The 16781-nt window shown below is 70.6% G+C and overlaps 1 protein-coding gene across 1 annotated transcript; it reads right to left on the reverse strand.

Annotated features, from left to right (window-relative positions):
• Nucleotides 1-585: 585 nt before the first annotated feature.
• ABCA7 (ATP binding cassette subfamily A member 7) lies at nucleotides 586-14318 on the reverse strand. The gene is made up of 50 exons (XM_050910397.1): nucleotides 14253-14318; nucleotides 14039-14132; nucleotides 13652-13793; nucleotides 13447-13574; nucleotides 13258-13379; nucleotides 12987-13181; nucleotides 12780-12869; nucleotides 12409-12643; nucleotides 12160-12299; nucleotides 11974-12090; nucleotides 11653-11832; nucleotides 11371-11579; nucleotides 11095-11271; nucleotides 10679-10901; nucleotides 10354-10575; nucleotides 10042-10246; nucleotides 9855-9971; nucleotides 9511-9682; nucleotides 9169-9300; nucleotides 8932-9071; nucleotides 8712-8849; nucleotides 8323-8534; nucleotides 8111-8183; nucleotides 7635-7837; nucleotides 7426-7474; nucleotides 7129-7191; nucleotides 6619-6636; nucleotides 6279-6433; nucleotides 6050-6174; nucleotides 5866-5964; nucleotides 5417-5612; nucleotides 5197-5291; nucleotides 4917-4949; nucleotides 4572-4677; nucleotides 4396-4470; nucleotides 3996-4165; nucleotides 3749-3926; nucleotides 3546-3661; nucleotides 3191-3335; nucleotides 2980-3103; nucleotides 2745-2874; nucleotides 2543-2663; nucleotides 2352-2414; nucleotides 2168-2274; nucleotides 1744-1885; nucleotides 1539-1673; nucleotides 1354-1457; nucleotides 1164-1256; nucleotides 814-1051; nucleotides 586-735 (listed from the first exon to the last, which is right to left on the reverse strand). The coding sequence occupies exons 1-50, from the start codon at nucleotides 14316-14318 to the stop codon at nucleotides 586-588; spliced, it is 6762 nt and encodes a 2253-aa protein (XP_050766354.1).
• Between the last annotated feature and the right edge of the window lie 2463 nt (nucleotides 14319-16781).

Here is a 16781-nt window from a genome sequence, read left to right on the forward strand (position 1 = left end):
ACCCTGGCTGACCTTCAGCCACTCCGGGAAGGGGCTGCAGGGCGGCAGCAGGGCAGGGGGCCGTGCCGGCTGCTCTGTGCCCCCCCATGCGAGGGCCATCCTGCTGCCACCCCTCCCGCTGTGCCCCCTGCCCCGCTGTGCCCCCTGCCCTGTGTCCCCCAGTGGGGCTGCAGTGGTCTGAGGGCGATCCAGCCCCCCAGGCAGTACCGCGGGTCTTTATTTCATTGCTCTTTTACAGCAGGCTCTGCTCTGGCAGAGCGCAGTCGGGGTCCCAGGGCCAGCCCCAGCACCCGGCCCTGCCGAGGTGGGGGGGAGGCCCAGGGCAGACACCCCCCCCCGTCCAACTCAGCCCCCCCGAGAGTACAACCTCCCCGAGGGGGAGCTGGGGCCAGCCCTGCCCTGGTGCTTTGACCCTCCCCAGCACCCCAACCATCCCACAGGGATGATGGCCCCGTGCTGGCGGGCAGGATGCGGCCAGGCCCCCCCATGCAGCTCTAGGGGTCCAGGGTGGCCAGAAGCCCCAGGACCCCAGGTTGTGTTGCAGTGACGGCTGGGGAGGGGGTCCGTGGGGCACTGTGGCCCCGCTCAGACAGTGCTCTCCTGGTAGCTGTTGTCCTCCAGGAATGGTGTCAGCCTCCTCCCGGGGCTGGGTGCCACCGGGGCCACATCCTGCCCTGGGGCCACGGCCCCCCCGGGGTCCTCGTCGCTCTGCTCCCTGGCAAAGTGCACGAAGACCTGCAGGGAGGGCAAGGTGAGGGGCAGCACCGGCAGGACCCCGGCCCCTGCACCCTTGTGCCCCACGTCCCCTGTCACCTGGTCAAGGGTGGTCTGGGACACGGAGTAGTCCTCGATGTGGCAGGGGCCGTGGTGGGCTGCCAGGACGCTGAAGACGCTGGCCAGGGAGCCGGCACGGGAGGGCAGCTGGTACTGCAGCAGCCCCCCATGCCGCTCCTTCAGCACGATGCCGGGGAAGCGGCGCTGCATCAGGCTCTCCACCGACGCCGGCCCGGGGCCGCCCACCCGCACCACCACCGTGTAGCCATCCCCAAACCTGCGTGGGAGAGGGAGGCATCGCTGCAGGGACCAGCCGTGTCCCCATCCCCATCCCTGCAGGGCGGCCGCCCCTCGCTGCCGGCGCCCTCCCCAAGCCCCCAGCCCATTACCTGTTCTTGAGGTGCTGGACGCTGCCCAGGCAGCGGAACCGGCCGTTGACCATGATGGCCATCCTGGTGCACAGCGCCTCGCACTCCTCCATGCTGCCGGGGGGGGGGGGGGGGGGAGGCGTGAGGCCCCACGGGGGCAGAGGGGTGCTCCCCTCCGGCGGCACCACGCACCCTGGGATGGGGGGCTCACCTGTGGGACGTGAGCACCACGGACCTGCCCTCCCGGATGACGCTGAGGATGCAGTCCCACAGGAACCGCCGGGCTCGTGGGTCCATCCCCGTCGTGGGCTCATCCTGCAACGGCCCCGGCCACGGTGTCAGCCCGGGCAGGGGCCAGGTGCTGCCGTGGGACGCCCCCCCACTGCCCCTACTCACCAGGAAGACAACGGGCGGGGAGCCGAGGAGGGCTATGGCCGTGGAGAGCTTGCGCTTGTTGCCCCCGCTGTACTTGCCTGCCGGCCGGTCCGCATGCAGCCCCAGCCCCAGCTTGGCGATGCCCCACTGAGCCACCTGCGAGAGACACGGAGGGGATGAGGATGGGGTCCCCCGGGGCCGGGGGGGGCTAGGGCACGGGTCCTACCCTGGGGGTCTCCTCCTCCGGGATGCCACGCAGGCGGCTGTAAAACTCCAGGTGCTCCCGCCCCGTCAGCAGGTCTGTGATGGCATCGAACTGGGGGCAGTAACCCATGTGCTGGTGGACGGACTGCAGGTCGGTAAGCACGCTGCAGGGATGGGGACACGGCTCAGCACGGGATAGGGACACGGCTCAGCACACGGCAGGGACGGGGACAAGCTCCAGGGACAGGGACGAGGCTGAGCGCACTGCGGGAAGAGGGATGAGCATGCTCCAGGGATGAGGATGAGGATGAAGGTGAGCACAAGCATGCTGCAGGGATGAGGGCAGGAGGAGCACAGGGTGGGGACGGGGATGACGGCACGCGTGCTGTGGGGACAAGGAGAGGGGGAGCAGCGGGTCGGCGGCGGGGTCCCTCCGTCTCACCCACCTGTGCCCTTTCAGCCAGGCCTCCCCCAGCGTCACCTCCGTGTCCCCTGTCAGCATCCTGAAGGTGGAAGTCTTCCCAGCACCGTTCACCCCCAGGAGGCCGAAGCACTGCGGGGTGCAGACTGGGGTTACCGGCAGCCCCGGCCCTGCCCATGGCGCTGTCCGTCCATCTGTCCAGCACTCACCTCCCCGGGGGGAATGGCCACGCAGAGCCGGTCCACCGCCGGAGCCTTCCTGTGCCGGTACACCTGCGTGGCAGAGCCGAGGCAGTGCTGGGTGCTCCCCACCCATCGCCGGCCAGTGGGACCGGGGGCTACGGGAGAGGCCGGAGCCCCACAGCGAGGGATGGGGCAGGGTCCGGCCCCACGGCACGCACCTTGGTCAGGTCCTTCAGCAGCAGGAGGTGGCCGTGCGGGGGGGTGCTGCCCACCCTCGCCCGCTCCCTGGCCACGTCCCTGTCCTCCTCCCCCAGCGAGGGCAGCTGCAGAGCCCGCGGCCTGGGGGCAACAGCGGCAGGGGCACTTCCAAGGCTGCCCACCCCACGGCTGCCCCACGGCCGCCCCACGGTCGGTCCTCACCCGAGCCGCAGGAAGAAGCGGTATTGCAGCAGGAGAGTGAAGAGGAAGAAGATGACGCCCTCAATGGCCATGGCGATCATGTTCTTCCCTGCCAGATCCCAGGACAGGGGGGACACGAAGCGCCTGTCCCCTGCGAGCAGCGAGAGGGGCTGTAGGAGGAGGGGGACGCCGGGGAGGGCCCCCGCGCTGGCCGGGCTTTGGGGAGAGGGAGCAGCCCTGATACCCCTGGACTCACCGAACCTCTCGAAGGCATCAGCCATTGCCTGGTTCTTCACCATGTCGATGAGGCCTCGGCCCAGGCAGAAGTGGGGGAAGACGAGGAAAACTTTCTTCAGGACGCGGTTGATGTCATTGAGGTTCTGCCGGGGCAGCGAGGAGAGGGGCAGGGGAGCTGGCATCAGCCCCACAGGGACGGGAGGGGGGTCTGGGGCAGCCCGGGGGCTCACCTGGTCCACGAAGAGCTCCAGCACGAAGGTGGCCACGCTGCCGTTGATGCCGATGAAGAGGTTGATGCATGTCAGGGCCACGTACGCGGTGCTGGGGATGCTGAAGAGGAAGGAGGCCGGGTACATCAAGGGGGTGATGGACCAGCTGGAGGGGCAGAGAGGCAGCGGCTGGCTGAGGTGCACCTCCTGTCGGGGGGCACGGCAGGGCGAGCCGGCACCCGCCCCCCCATCACCACGACCCCCCGAGCCAGACCGGCCCCCAGCCCCGCTCAGAGCCCCCTGCGCCCCCCTTTCCCTGGGGTCCAGCCCTGGGGTGGGGGGGCTGAGCCCCGGCTGGGCTCCACCAGCCCTTCACCCGTAGAGCAGCAGCAGCAGCACCAGGGAGGGCAGGTTGGCGGAGGACACGTAGGACTTCTGCTGGAAGCAGAGGAAGATGAGGATGACCAGCAGCGCAGGGACCAGGTAGTTGCACTGCAGGCACAGAGAAGCGGGAGAGGGGGTCACGAGTGGGACCTGGCCCCCCGAGAGCTGTACCCCGTCCCTGTCCCCGTCCCGCACCATGTCCCAGGCGAAGTTGCCCAGCCAGTACGTGACGGGCTTCATCCCAGTGACGAACTGCAGGTGCTTGGCCTTGCTGACCCGCTCCTCAATGAGGAAGAGCACGAAGCTGGCCGGGACGAAGGACATGGCGAAGATCACGCAGATGGAGACGAGCACATCCACCGAGGTGGCCATCCTGCCACGGAGAGGAGGGCTCAGCCGGGGACGGGGCGGTCCCTGTGGGACCCCTGTCCCCGGTACTCACAGGGCGGCCTCTGAGAGCTGCTCCTTGGTGAGGTTGAGGGGGTGGTTGGTGGCTGTGATGCCGTAGAGCGCGGGGTCGGTCCCGGCGGGCAGCCGGGCACGCAGCAGCCCATTGCTGGCCACGTTGAGGAAGGAGACCATGGCGTGCCAGCCCTTGTTGTTGAACCAGACCTGCAGCCCAGGGGAGCCCGGCAGCTCAGAGCCCCTCTCCTGCCCCGGCACCGCTGCCGGCTGTGCCTGCAGCACCCTGCTCCCCGCCGGGCTCCTGCTCCCCTCCAGCCCCAGTCGGGCTCGGTCCTTCTCAGGCTGCTCCAACCCTGGATGGGGAGCCGGGTGCTGCATCCCCCACTGCCTCCCAGCTCTCATCCCTGCGGGACCCCCAGCCCCAGGGCCGGGCGCACCTTGATGTTCCTGCGAGCATCCAAGCCCTCGATGAAGCGGCTGAGGTTGCGCAGGAGCTGATCCGAGGGGCTGCCCTGCGTGTGGGAACACGGGGTGAGGAGTGGGCTTGGGCCAGAGCCCTCCCAGCACCGGGATGCTGGAGCCAAGCTGGTAGGGGGCAGAGCCCCAGCCGTACCGGGGTGATGTTGAACAGCGCCCGGAGCTCCAGCACCGCTTCATCCACCTCCGCCGCCGACGGCAGGGCCTGGGAGCCGCTGGCGCCCAGAGAAAAGCCACCGTACCTGTGGGGAGAGACGGGCACTTCCAAACCTGCCACCCATTATTCCACTGCCACCCCTGCCCAAACCCAGCCCCTCCACCCACCCAGACGCCACGGTGAGGGGTACACAGCGAAGGGCTGAGGCCGCCCAGATGACAGCTCTGCCTGCGGATCGCTCGGGCTCTGCTCAACCCCGCAGGGGAGCTCCTGCCCCCCCCCCAGCCCCGACTGCTCGAGACCCCAGCCCCTCCCCAGGCTCACCTCTGCTCATTCACCCACTTCTTGTTCCTCAGCCTGAAAGAAATGGGAGGTGGGCAGAAATACGCCCGAGGAGACGTTACGGCGGTGCCTGCCCGCCCGGCCACGAGTCCCCCAGCAGTTCCCCCTTATCCTGCACTGCCCTCGCTGCCTCCAGCCCTGGCTGGGTTTGGTCCGCAGCATCCCTCCCTGCTTCCACCGAGGTGGCAGCTCGTGCCAAAGCCCTGCCCTGCCTGCTGGGTGTCCCCAGTGTCCCCGGGGTGTCCCCAGCCCCAGCACTCACCCCTGGCGGATGATCTGGGGATACGTCTTCACCAGGTAGTCGGAGATGTTCCTGCCCGTCAGGTTCTGCAGGATGTCGCCCGTGCCCCTTTGCACCTGCGGGGATGGACAGACGGGCTGGATGGACACACGGCCCCACCGGCCTCTCCAGAGCATTGCCTGCATCCGCACCTGGCAGTGCCGGTGCCCCGGGGCCGGCCCCGCTGCAGGCTGGGGGTTACCTGGGGCGGCGGGAGCCCCCCGGCTCCCTTGGGGCAGTCGGGCAGCATCCTGCGAGCCCCCGGCCCGCTGCACCGGCAGGGCGGGGATGGCTCAGCCCACGTCCAGTTCCCGTGCCGCAGCGCTTCCAGCAGGGCTGGGGGGGCCGGGGGGGCCGAGAAGCCGTCGGGGTGGGAAGCCGGTGGGCACGGCCCCATCCTGGGCAGCCAGCACCGCGGGGGGAGAGAGACCCCCGTTACCAGCCTGGTGTGAGCCAGAGGCATCGGGACCTGCCCCTGCCCGTGGCTGCCATCGCCCCCCTGCCGCAGGGATGGCTGGGGGGTCTCACAGCATCGCACCGGCTGGCAGGGCTGCTCCTGGGGGAGAGGCGGGCACCGAGGCAGGGGCCGAGCCCCAGCCGCCTCCTCCCAGCCCCTCCGGCCCCCCGGCCCCGCGGGGCGCAGGCACTCACACCTCCCCAGCATCCTTCATGCACTTGGTGCCGAAGCCCGGCTCGGCCAGGAGCGCACCCAGGAGCCGAGTCGTGTCAGGGTCCCCCGGGGCGTCATTGCTGCCGGGAGATGCAGGAGTGAGCCGGCGGCAGTGGGGGACGGGGGACATGGGGGGCACAGGGGGACAGAGGGATGGGGACACACCTGAAGAAGGTGAACTGCTGCCCGTACATCCAGGGCTGGAGGCGCAGCGGCGGGTACTTCCCGAAGGGCGGCACGATGAGGCTGAAGAGCAGCGCGATGCAGACGAAGACGGCGGGCAGGACGATCTGCCGGGGGCCGGGGGTCAGGGCCAGCTCCGTGCCCTCCTGCCCCATCCCCTCCCCACCCTCCGCACCACGGCCCCGTCCCATCCCCGTCCCCCAGCCCGTACCTGCGCGAAGAAGCCCCGGGTGCTGCGTCGGGCGTGGAGCATCCTCTTGATGAAGAGGGCGCGGAGCTGCTGGCGGGTGAGCGCCCAGCCCCTCACCCTGCGGCAGGCCTGCCCGGCCGCCCCGCGCAGCAGGTCTGTCTCCTGGGGCTCCTCCGCTGCAAGGGCAGAGATGGGTCTGGCCCCAGCCCCGGCAGAGCCGGTGGTGAGGGGCAGGGGCTCATGCCGGGCAGCGCGCGGGGGGACGGTGTGCTGGCAGGGGTGTCCCCCCCACCCCAGCGGGGATGGGGCACTGCATGCGGGGACATGACGGGACCCCCAGCCCCCCAGCCCCAGCTCCTACCTCGCCGGGCTCCTTGGGCTCAGCGTAAAGGAGAAGAAAGAGGGGTTACAGCCACGCCGGCGCCTGCCCGGCCACAGTTAGCACCGACCCAGGGCAGTGCCGGATCCCCAAACTATTGCAGCCCCTCTGACTCCCGCGGCTGCCCCCATGCCAGCACTATCTCCAGGAAGAGGGGCCTGGATACGTCCCCTGGGATTTCATGTCCCATCCCAACCCCTGCACAGAGCTGGGCTCCCCCAAACCCGCCACTCTCCCTGCTCCTCGCCCTGCCCAATGCCCTGGGGGACACCCCGAGGCCAAATGGGAGCGATGCTGCACGGATGCCCCTGAGCCTCCCTCTGCCCGCTGCCTGCCCGAAGGGACGTGTGTCCAAAGGGATGCCTGCTTGGATGGATGCATGCCTGGATGGACACGTGCCACGGCCCCAGCCCAGGGCGTGGAGGTGGGGGGCACCCAGCGGCAGGGGCTCTGCAGCTCGGGGGTCCCAGGTCTGAGCTCCCCCCTCCTTACCCAGCTCCCCGTCAGCTGCTTCTGCGTCCCCCCCCTCGCCGGGGGCTGCTCCTCTCCTGGTGCCTGACAAAACAGGGGTGAGAGCACCAGGGTGGGACTGAGGTCACAGCCTGTGACACCTCCCTGCACCCATGGGTGCTCCCAGAGGGGACTCCAGGCCTGGGAAGGGCAAGGGCCACACTGGGTGCTGGGGACACCCACACCCCTCTGCTCCGGGCTGCTGAGCATCTCCCCCCAGCCCATCCCTGCACCCCAGCACCCTGAAGCTCAGCTCCAGCCAGCACGGAGGCATTTTACCTGCCGTGTCAGCATCCACCCCTGTGTCCTGGGCCACCTTCAGAAAGATCTGAGGAGAGGAGGGGGCTGGCATTAAACACAGCCACCAGTGCCCACAGCCCCGGTGAGGCAAATCCCTCAGGTCACGGGCAAACCCCGGCAGAGCTCCGGGGGGGGCTGGGCACCCCAGGAACCGCAGGCAGCCCCCCAGCCGCAGCTCCTCTGGGTACCTCTTCCAGGGTGGTGTCGGAGATGCCGTAGCTGGAGATGCCCAGTTCCCCCAGGCGGGCGTCCAGCTCGTGGAAGAGGTCCCCGAATGCCCCGTCCTTGGCCCCGCTGTAGGGCAGGACGAAGAGCACCTCGTGCCCGATGTCCTCCACCAGCCGGGAGCCGGGCACCAGCTTCTGGATCAGCGCTGACAGCTGGGCCACATCTGGGGGCACGGGGAGGGCTGGAAACCCGGGGCAGGAGCCGGCGGCCAGCACAGTGCCCTGGACCCCAGTTTGGGGGTCCCTGGGGGGGGTTTGCAAGGGGCAGGAGGACAGGGAGCCCCTTCTGCCCCACCAGTGCAGGGGGGCCAAGAGCCAGCAGCAGGGCAGGGTTGAACGTGCCCACGGGCCCCCCCCCCCGGCCAATGGGGGCTACACGGGGAGCACCCAGGAGGGTGACACTGCACTGAGGGCACAGGGAGGGACGGGACCCTCACCCACGGCGCTGGCCTCGCTGTCCCGCTCGCTGCCCAGGCCCGTGTCACTGCCGTGCTCCGAGTCACTGCCGTCCTGTGGGAAAGGGCAGCCGGAGCGTGGCACCCTGTGGCAGGATCCAGCCCCAACCCTGGGGCTTGGCGCTCCCCCGATACCTGGGACGGAGGCACCGGCCACCCTTTTGGCTGATGCTCAGCAGGGCCAAGGGACCCACCTTTTTGGTGGTGCCGGGGACGGTGCCGGTGCTGCTGCCCGTCCCGACCTGCTCCCGCTTCACCAGGGTGAGGTGGTAGCCGGTGCCCAGTTTGGACTTGAGGAAGAGCGGGGACCCACAGCAGCAGAGCCGGCCCTGCGAGATGATGGCGGTGCGGTCCCCCAGCAGCTCCGCCTCGTCCATGTAGTGGGTGGACAGGATGATGGTGCGGCCTGGGGGCAGGCAGCGGGCTGGACACCGGACCCCCTCACTGGACCCCCTTTTGTGGGCATCTTCCCACCAGCACGTCTCCCTGCTCGCCCCATGGGCCCTGCTGCCGGTTCTCCACGACTGGGGGGCTCAGACGCACAGACGGGGAAGCGGGGTCCCCCCGTCCCCCCAGCCCTGACCTTTGCGGTACTTGAGCAGCAGCTCCCAGATGCTGCGGCGGGAGTAGGGGTCGATGCCGGCCGTGGGCTCGTCCAGGATGACCACCCGGGAGCCACCCACGAAGGCGATGGCCACCGAGAGCTTCCGCTGCATCCCGCCTGCGGGGCAGCAGGGACAGCATTGGGGGGGGCCGGGGCCATGGACCCCCACTCGGGTGCCAGTCCTGCCCCCCACACGCACCTGAGAGGTTCCTGGTCTGCTCCCGGCGCTTGTGGGGCAGCCCCGTGTCCTGGATCAGCTGCTCCATCTCCGCCTTCACCCGCTCCTCCGACAGCCCCTTCAGCCGCCCATAGAACCAGACGTGCTCCTCCACCGTCAGGCTGGGGTGGGCAGGGGTGCGGGCAGGGGTGAGGCAGGCAGCCCTGCCTGCGCCAGCCCCCGGCACTGCTCCCCCCTGCCTGCCCTGCCCCTGCCTACATGTCGAAGAGCACGTTGTGCTGGGGACACGTCCCCATGGTTTTGCGGATGCTGTCGATATCGGAGCGGATGTCCCAGCCCAGGATATAGGCAGTGCCGGAGGTGGGGGGCAGGAGGCCGGTCAGGATAGACCTGGATGGGGGACCGGTGGGGAAAGGGGGTCATGGAGCGCAGGACCAGCGGGGCTCGGGGCCGGGGTGCCCTGTTTGATGCGGGGTGCTCAGAGCCTGGCCTCATGGGGACCCAGGTCGGCACAGCGCCAGGGCAGAGCCAGGCTCAGCTCCCAACCCCGGCCGTGGCCACGCAGCCCCCCCTGGCCAGACCCCAGCCCCTCCAGCTCACATGGTGGTGGTCTTGCCGGCCCCGTTGTGGCCCAGGAACGAGGTGATCTGCCCCTCGTAGAAGTCCAGGCTCAGCCCATTGACGGCTGCGCGGCTGCTGTTGCGGTACATCTTCACCAGGTTGCGGATGGAGACGCCGGGCTGGAGCCGGGCAGGCGGCTCCTCCACCAGCACTGGAAGCCAACAGAGGGTCACGTCCTGGGCAGGATCCCTTGCTGGGGGCAGGACCCCCCACCATGGGGGAGGACCCCCCTCTGGGGGGCAAAGCCCGGGTGGGAGGGCTTGAGCCCAGCTCCACGGCTGCCGCCCTTCAGCCACACGGCTCTGGGGTGGGCAGGGGCTCACCTTGGGGTGCAGCGAGGGGGCTGGAGGGGTACAGGGGGTGCCCGGCCGAGGACGGCTCTCCAAGCCAGTAGCTCTTCAGGAAGGGGAAATTCCAGGGCTTGGGGATCCCGTACTGACCTGCAGCAGGCAGGGGCTGAGCGGGGCCGGGGCTGGGGGGGCTGCCGGGGGCCGGGGGGGCCGCGCTTACCTGGGAAGACGCCCTCAAGGTACCAGGTGGCCAGGCTGTAGAGGCCAGCGTCCAGCAGCAGCAGCCCCATGGCCGTGGCGAAGTTGTAGGGGTCTTCCGGCACAGGGCTGGCACCCAGGTTGTGCCACTGGATGCCCACCCCCTGCTCCTCGTAGAGGGAGAAGTACTCGCAGCCAAAGCCGAAGGCCACCGGCGACAGCAGGCTCTGGCAGCAGCAAGAACAGAAAGACCGGCCCAGGGGGGTTCAGCCCCAACGTCCCCTGCCTGGCATGCCTGGGGGGCATCGGGGAGGGGACAGCCACAGCCGCTCACCACGAGGACGCGGAGTGGGAAGGTGATGTGGTCGCGCCAGGCGACGCACAGCACGTAGGGCAGGTAGAGGGAGAAGTAGATGATGCCGCCGCAAGCCGAGGCCAGGTTGGCGCGGGGGAAGAAGGTGCTGATGAGGAAGCACTGGCTGATGGTGGCCACCGAGAAGGTGCCGAGGAAGAGGAAGATGACAGCCGGGTCGCTGTAGGGTAGGATGTTTCCCAGCTGTGGATGGAGGCAGGTTGGAGCCTGCGGAGCCCCCCATGCCGGCTCCCAGCCCCGACGCTCCCTGTGTCACCCACGCTGTCCCCCCTGCCCCGTAACCTGCCTTGAGGATGAGGACAAGGAGGGCAGAGCTGAGGAGGAAGGGGATGAAGCTGCTGAGGAACCAGCTGAGCCAGAGGATCCCGCTGCTCAGCCCCATGGTCTTCATGGTCTCCTTGAGACGCGTCTCCTTCTCGTGCACCACCCCCTTGATGATCATGGCCACCGAGTAGATCCAGGCCAGCGTCATGAAGAGGGGCAGCGAGCGGTTCAGGACCCGCAGGAACCTGGGGGAGATGGCACCAGCCCTTCCACCTCCAGCCTGACACCCCGGGGCCACCGCCAGGCAGGGGACACCCGGGGCACGGACCAGCCCCACGCCACCTCCCCGGGGCAGCGATGCTGCAGGGTGCTCGGCCCCATCCCCCGCAGCAGTGGGTCACTCGAGGGTCCCAGGGCCACCCCCTGCCGCCCACTCACACATCGTCCACGTAGCAGGGGTAGGGCATTTGCTGGACGTAGACCCCCGTCCGCGGGGCAGCCCCGGTCTGCACCCGCACCACCGCCTGCTCCACCAGGTCCTGCACGTAGACGAACCCCCCCCACACGTAGCGCAGGTCGCTGAAGGGGTCGGCCGCGGGGCCCGGGTCCCAAAACCTGGGGGGCAGAGCACGGCGCTGGGAGGGGGGACCCTCCTGCCATGGGTGCAGGCTGCTCGGGCGGCCGTGGAGACCGAAGGGGTGGGCATCCCCCAACCTGTCCTTGATCTTGTTGGTCCTTGTGACGTCGTCGATGTCCATGCGGATCTTGTAGCGGACGTGGTGGGGCAGCGCGGGGGCCGTGGCGTTGGTGGGGGGCTGGAAGACCACAGCTGCCCAGAACTGCTGCTCCTCCAGCAGCTCCAGGGCCCGGGCCACCAGCTGCTCCTCAGTGGCCACCGCCTCGATCTTGTCCAGGCAGACACACTGCAGGCAGGGCAGGCAGGGCTCAGCGGGGCTCGGGGAGCCAGCCCACCCAGGCGGCTGGGGCGACACGCACCTCCATGAACTGCGACAGCGTGCTCAGGACCGTGTCGGCATCGGCATACACCTGGTGCCAGGTGACCCCCGGCCCCACCGCCGGCCCCACCAGGAACTCAGCCAGCGCCGGCAGCTTCCAGGAGGTGCCGTTGAGGAACCCATCCAGGAGCTGGGCTGTCCCCGGGGCCAGCAGCAGATCCTGCAAAGCACCAGGGTACCGTGGGGCGATGCAGCCCACCCGGCTCCCAGCCAGGAGCCACAGCTGCACCCCCCCGCACCCCCATCCCGCACCCCACCGCAGCCCCGTCCCCGATGGGGAGAGGGTCTGGGGGTCACGCACCCGGAGGACCTGCATCTCCAGGCTGCCGTTGAGGAAGGTGTAGATGCGGGGTCCCAGCTCCCTCCAGGCACCCCCCACCTCCCTCAGCACCGCCAGCTCCCGGAAGGTCCGGTTCACCTGCACGGAGCAGACGGTGAGGCAGGGCTGGGGCGAGCCCCCCCCGAGCCCCCCTAGCCCCCCACTCACCTCGGCCATGATGCTGTCAGGGCCGGGGCCGGGCGGCGTGTAGAGGATCTTCCCTGTGAAGAGGGGCCTGATCCCCCGCCAGAAGATCTGCGAAAGGGGGCTGGACTGCAGGCTGTGGACCAGCTCGCGGCAGAAGGGACCTGCGTGGGGGCAGAGCCGAGCCCTCGCCACTGGCCCCCTGCCCCCCCTGGCAGCCTCGGGGGGCCGTGCCCCTGGCCGAGCCCCCCCGCAGCCCAGCCCGCTCACTGCTGGCGCTGCCCGGGGCCGTGGCTCTCTGCTCCGAGCTGTTGCGGTCCAGGAAGGCTTTGACGTCGTTGTCCTCATACCAGTTGAGGGAGGGGACCCGGAGCCCCCCACCCTCGGGGTGCCCGCAGGCGATGCGCGACAGGGCCCCGAAGGTGGCCGAGCTGGCGGCGCTGGTGTTGGGGGCCGTCAGCGCCCCGAGCTCCCGCCGCAGCTCGGCGAGGCTGGTCATGGAGGAGACCTGGGGAGAGCGGGATGGAGAGCGGGGCCACAGGGGACAGGGACACCCAGGGACACCGTAGGAAGCGGGGCACTGTTGGGGTGCACAGGGGTGGGTGGGGGGCACTTGCATGGGGGGCAGGGCAGCGGGGCGCTACCTCCTCCATCAGGGATGCTGCATCCCGCAGGAAGGTGCCCAGGGCTTCCACGGTGCCAGTGATGCCACCCACCTCGGAGCTCAGCTGTTCCTACAAGGGGAGCATGGGAAGGGGGTCACAGACCCTCTGGGGGGGCTGGGGGGGTCTCTGCCCCAGCGCCTTCCAGCACGCAGCGCATCCCAGTGCCTGGCCGGGCTGGGGGCTCACCACCAGGAGCCGGGGGAGGTCGAGCTGGGAGAGGAAGGAGCCCTCCATGGCACGGAGCTGGGGGCCAGGCAGGGCGCAGAGCCCTCGCTGCAGGCGCTGGGTGGAGGCGGCGTCGCCCCCCGCCAGGAAGCCCCCCAGCTCCGAGGCGTTGCAGACCACAGCCTTCAGCGGGAGGCGGGTGCCTGCCAGGGAGAGCTGGCGGGAGAGGACCGGTCACGCCGCAGGCCCCGGCACCGCGGGCACCGGGAGCGGGTGCTGCGCCGACACTCACGATGCGGGGGCTGAGCCGAGCCCCCATCAGCTCGTCCACCAGCGCCGGGGGCAGAGACGTGTTGGTCCGGAGGAACCGCGAGAAGGTCTCGTCCTCTCTCAGGTAGTCCCTCACCGGCAGGGCTGGGGGGGCAGGGGTCAGCCAGGGGGTCTCGCTCCCCCGGCACCCATCCCCGTCCCCGGTGCTCACCCCTCCTCTGAGCCCCGCTCCCCCGGAGCCGGCGCAGGGTGGGCAGGAGCCGGGCGAAGCTGCGCAGGAGCCGCTGCCCGTCGGTGCGGAGCAGGACCTGCCGGGCTTCGGACAGCAGGCGGGAGAGGCTGCGGGGGCACGGGGCGGGCGGTGAGACCCCGGCCCCGCTGCCCGCTCAGGCCCCGCAGCCCCCCCCGCCGCTCACATGGAGCCGTCGAAGTTGCCCACCACGCCGGGGGCCTCTCCCGCCGTCGGGTGCCGAAAGCAGGGGTTGTTCATGTTGCAGACGATGCCCTGGAGCCAGGGCAGGGTCCCGGCCGAGGGCAGGGCCTTGCTGGGGAAGTGGCCTGCAGGGGAGGGAGAGACGGGTCCGGGGGGGGGGGCCAGCGCGGGACCCCCGGGGCCACGCACACACCCGAGCGGGGAGACGCCAGCGAGCCCCCAGCTTGCATCCACCTCCTGCGTTTGTCTCCCCCGGTGCCACCCCCGGGGCCCCTCAGGGCTCCCATGCAGGGGGGGGTCCCCGGCAGGCACGGGGGGGGCCTTGCCAACCCAGAGGGTGGCCCGGCGGGGGCTGGCGCGGGACACTCACACTCATGCTGCTTGAAGGGCGGGTGGGATTGCCGCACCGAGATCAAGATGAAGAAGAGGAAGAGGGGCCACAGGAGCTCGATGGCCAGCTGGATCTGGGGGAGACCCACGGTTGGGGGGGGGGTCCCTGTCCCCATCGGCGCCCAGGGCTCTGCCTGCCCCTGCGCCAGGACCCAGCAGCTCCAGGTGCCCTCCCACCCCGGTCGCCCGCTCACCCGCTGCCGCCGGCGGTAGGTGAAGTTCTTCCAGAGCAGCAGCCCCAGCTGGGTGCCCACGGCCATGGCAGGGGCGCGGGGGGCGCGTGCCCTGCACCCTGCTCGGCTCCGGCTGCGGGTGAGAGTCGGGGGGTCAGCGCCGAGCTGGGGGCGATGGTCGGGGCCCTCGCTTCCCTCTGGCTCCGGGCTTATTGCACACCGGGCAAAGCGCCGGGCACAGGGCTGAGCCCCGGGGGCTGGCAGGAGCTGGCCCGGCATTCCTGCAGCAAAGCTCCTTTCTGGAGCAAAGCCCTCAAATCTCATTCCTTTATAAACTGAAAGCAGCAAAATAGAGCACAAGCTCCGCACGTCCCTCCAGGTCAGCGCTGCGTTCGGAGCAATGAACCCGATTCACACACCACGCCAAGCACGGGGAGCAGCCGGGCGCCCCAGCAGCCCCGGCTACAGGAGCGGCTCCGAGTCCCGGAGAGCTGGGCAGCCCAGGGGAGGCCTGGGACCTGCCCGTGCCTCAGTTTCCCTGTGTGAGGGATGAGGCCGGGCAGCAGCGAGGTCGGGTGTTTCTGGTGAGACGCTCAGCGCCCCAGGAGGGGAAACTGCCCCGATGCAATGGGCTCGAGGTGTGAGCTCAGACACCCAGGTCCCCCAGGTGCCCCCCGAGCTGTGCTGAGGCCCCGGCGGCTCTGGCCCCATCCCTTCCCCAGCCCCGTCCCAGCGAGCCCCTGTGCCCGGCCAGCTCCTGGGACTTCTCCTGCCCCCAGACAGGGGCCAGCGGGTCGGCAGCCCCCCGGACTCGGCAGCAAAGCGTTCAGCCTCCCCTTCCAGCCACGCGGGCCGGCTTCGTGCCGAGCCCCGGCAGGCAGAGGCGGCACGACCGAACTCGCAGCTTCCCGCCCGGCGAACGCGCACGCCCCAGGAAAGCCGAGCTCTGGAGCTGCCCCCCGGCCACCGCGAGCTCGGGACACCCCGGGCCACCCATGCTGCCCGTTCCACCACCCCGGGTCGGTGCCCGAAGCTGCAGACTCACCGGCCTGCCCTCTCGCCTCCTGCGGCCTCGCGCCTCCGCCACCCCCCGCCGGGGCTTGGGCAAGAGGGCAGGCAGGCGACGGCCTGCCCGCTGCCGGCTCTGCCTGCGCTTGGGGCTAAGCTGGATCCCCGGGTGCAGCGGGGATAAGCGGGCACCAGCCGGTGGGATTAGGATTCCGGCTGGGAAATCCGGCTCATCAGCCTGCGGGGCCGGACACGAGCGGCACCAGAGTGGGGTCCTGGGGGAGGATTTCTCCAAGGAGGGCAGCAGAGCTTGGGGAGAGCTCTGCCCCCCACCCCAAGCGAGGGGGGACCCAGCGCCCCGGCCCCAGCTGCCAGGGTGGGGGTGACACCGACCGAGTGGGGGGGCAGAGGCGGCTGGCACCGGGACCGGGGGATGCGGTGGGGCTGCCGGGCCGGGAGGAGCCTCAGCCCGGCCGGGGGCAGCAGCTCTTTTCGGGACAAAACACAAAACACCGGGGATCCTCCAGAAGCCGCCTCCCAGACGGGGACTCGCGTGGGAATCTGCTCACTCACCCCACGGGGGACAAGCACGCCCCATCGCTGCAACCGGGAGCACGGCAGCCCCCGACCCCAGCACCCCCGGGCCCCGGTCCCGCCGCACCGAGCTCCGCACTGGGCGGGGGTGCGGAGCCACGGGGAGGCGGACGGAGCGGGGAGATGATGGGGACATGGGGACAGCCCGGGAGGATGATGGGGACAGCACGGAGGGACGATGGGGACAGCTCGGGGGGACACGGACAGCCCAGGGGGATGATGGGGACAGCCCGGGGGGATGATGGGGACACGGGGACAGCCCCGGGGGGATGATGGGGTCACGGGGACAGCCCCGGGGGAACGCTGCGAAGCCGAAGCCCGGCCGAGGCCAGCAGCCGGAGGCACAGCCCCCCCGCCCGCAGCAGCCCCCGGCCCGGGACCCCCGTTACCTGCTCACGCCGCCACCGCGCGGCCCCTTTAAGAGACCCCGCGGGCTCCGCCGGGCGGCTCCGCCAGGCTCGCGCGCAGGCTCCGCCCTCCCCGCGCTACAAAGTAGCCGCGGGCGTGACGTCATGGGAAGAGAATCTTAAAGGGGCCGGTGCAGCGTGGGAGGGGGGGTGTGTGTGTGTGTGTGTTACGGGGGGGTGCGAGGGGCAGGAGCCCGACCCCGTCTCTCCCCGCCTCTGCCCTTGCCCTGCCCTTCCCCTGCCGAGCTCTGGCCCCTGCCACACCCTCCCCGCCACACCCTGCCCCGCCCATGCCACACCCCTGCCCCGCCCTGCCCTTGGGAGACCCACGGGGCAGCGGAGCCCCCCGCCACGTGTGCTGCAGCCCGGCCTGGGGTGGGCTGAGACCTCCCTTGGGGGGACAGGCCATCCCACTGCCCCGGGGACCCCCACCAAGGCGGTGGGCAGGGAGAGCTCCCACCCACCCACCCACCCTGTGTCTCCCCCCGCCGGGCTCCTGAGGGACAGACCCTTCCCCATCAGGGTCCCCAAACCCCCGGGG

Source organism: Gymnogyps californianus, chromosome 24 (assembly GCF_018139145.2).
Source record: "Gymnogyps californianus isolate 813 chromosome 24, ASM1813914v2, whole genome shotgun sequence".
Lineage (NCBI taxonomy): Eukaryota > Metazoa > Chordata > Aves > Accipitriformes > Cathartidae > Gymnogyps > Gymnogyps californianus.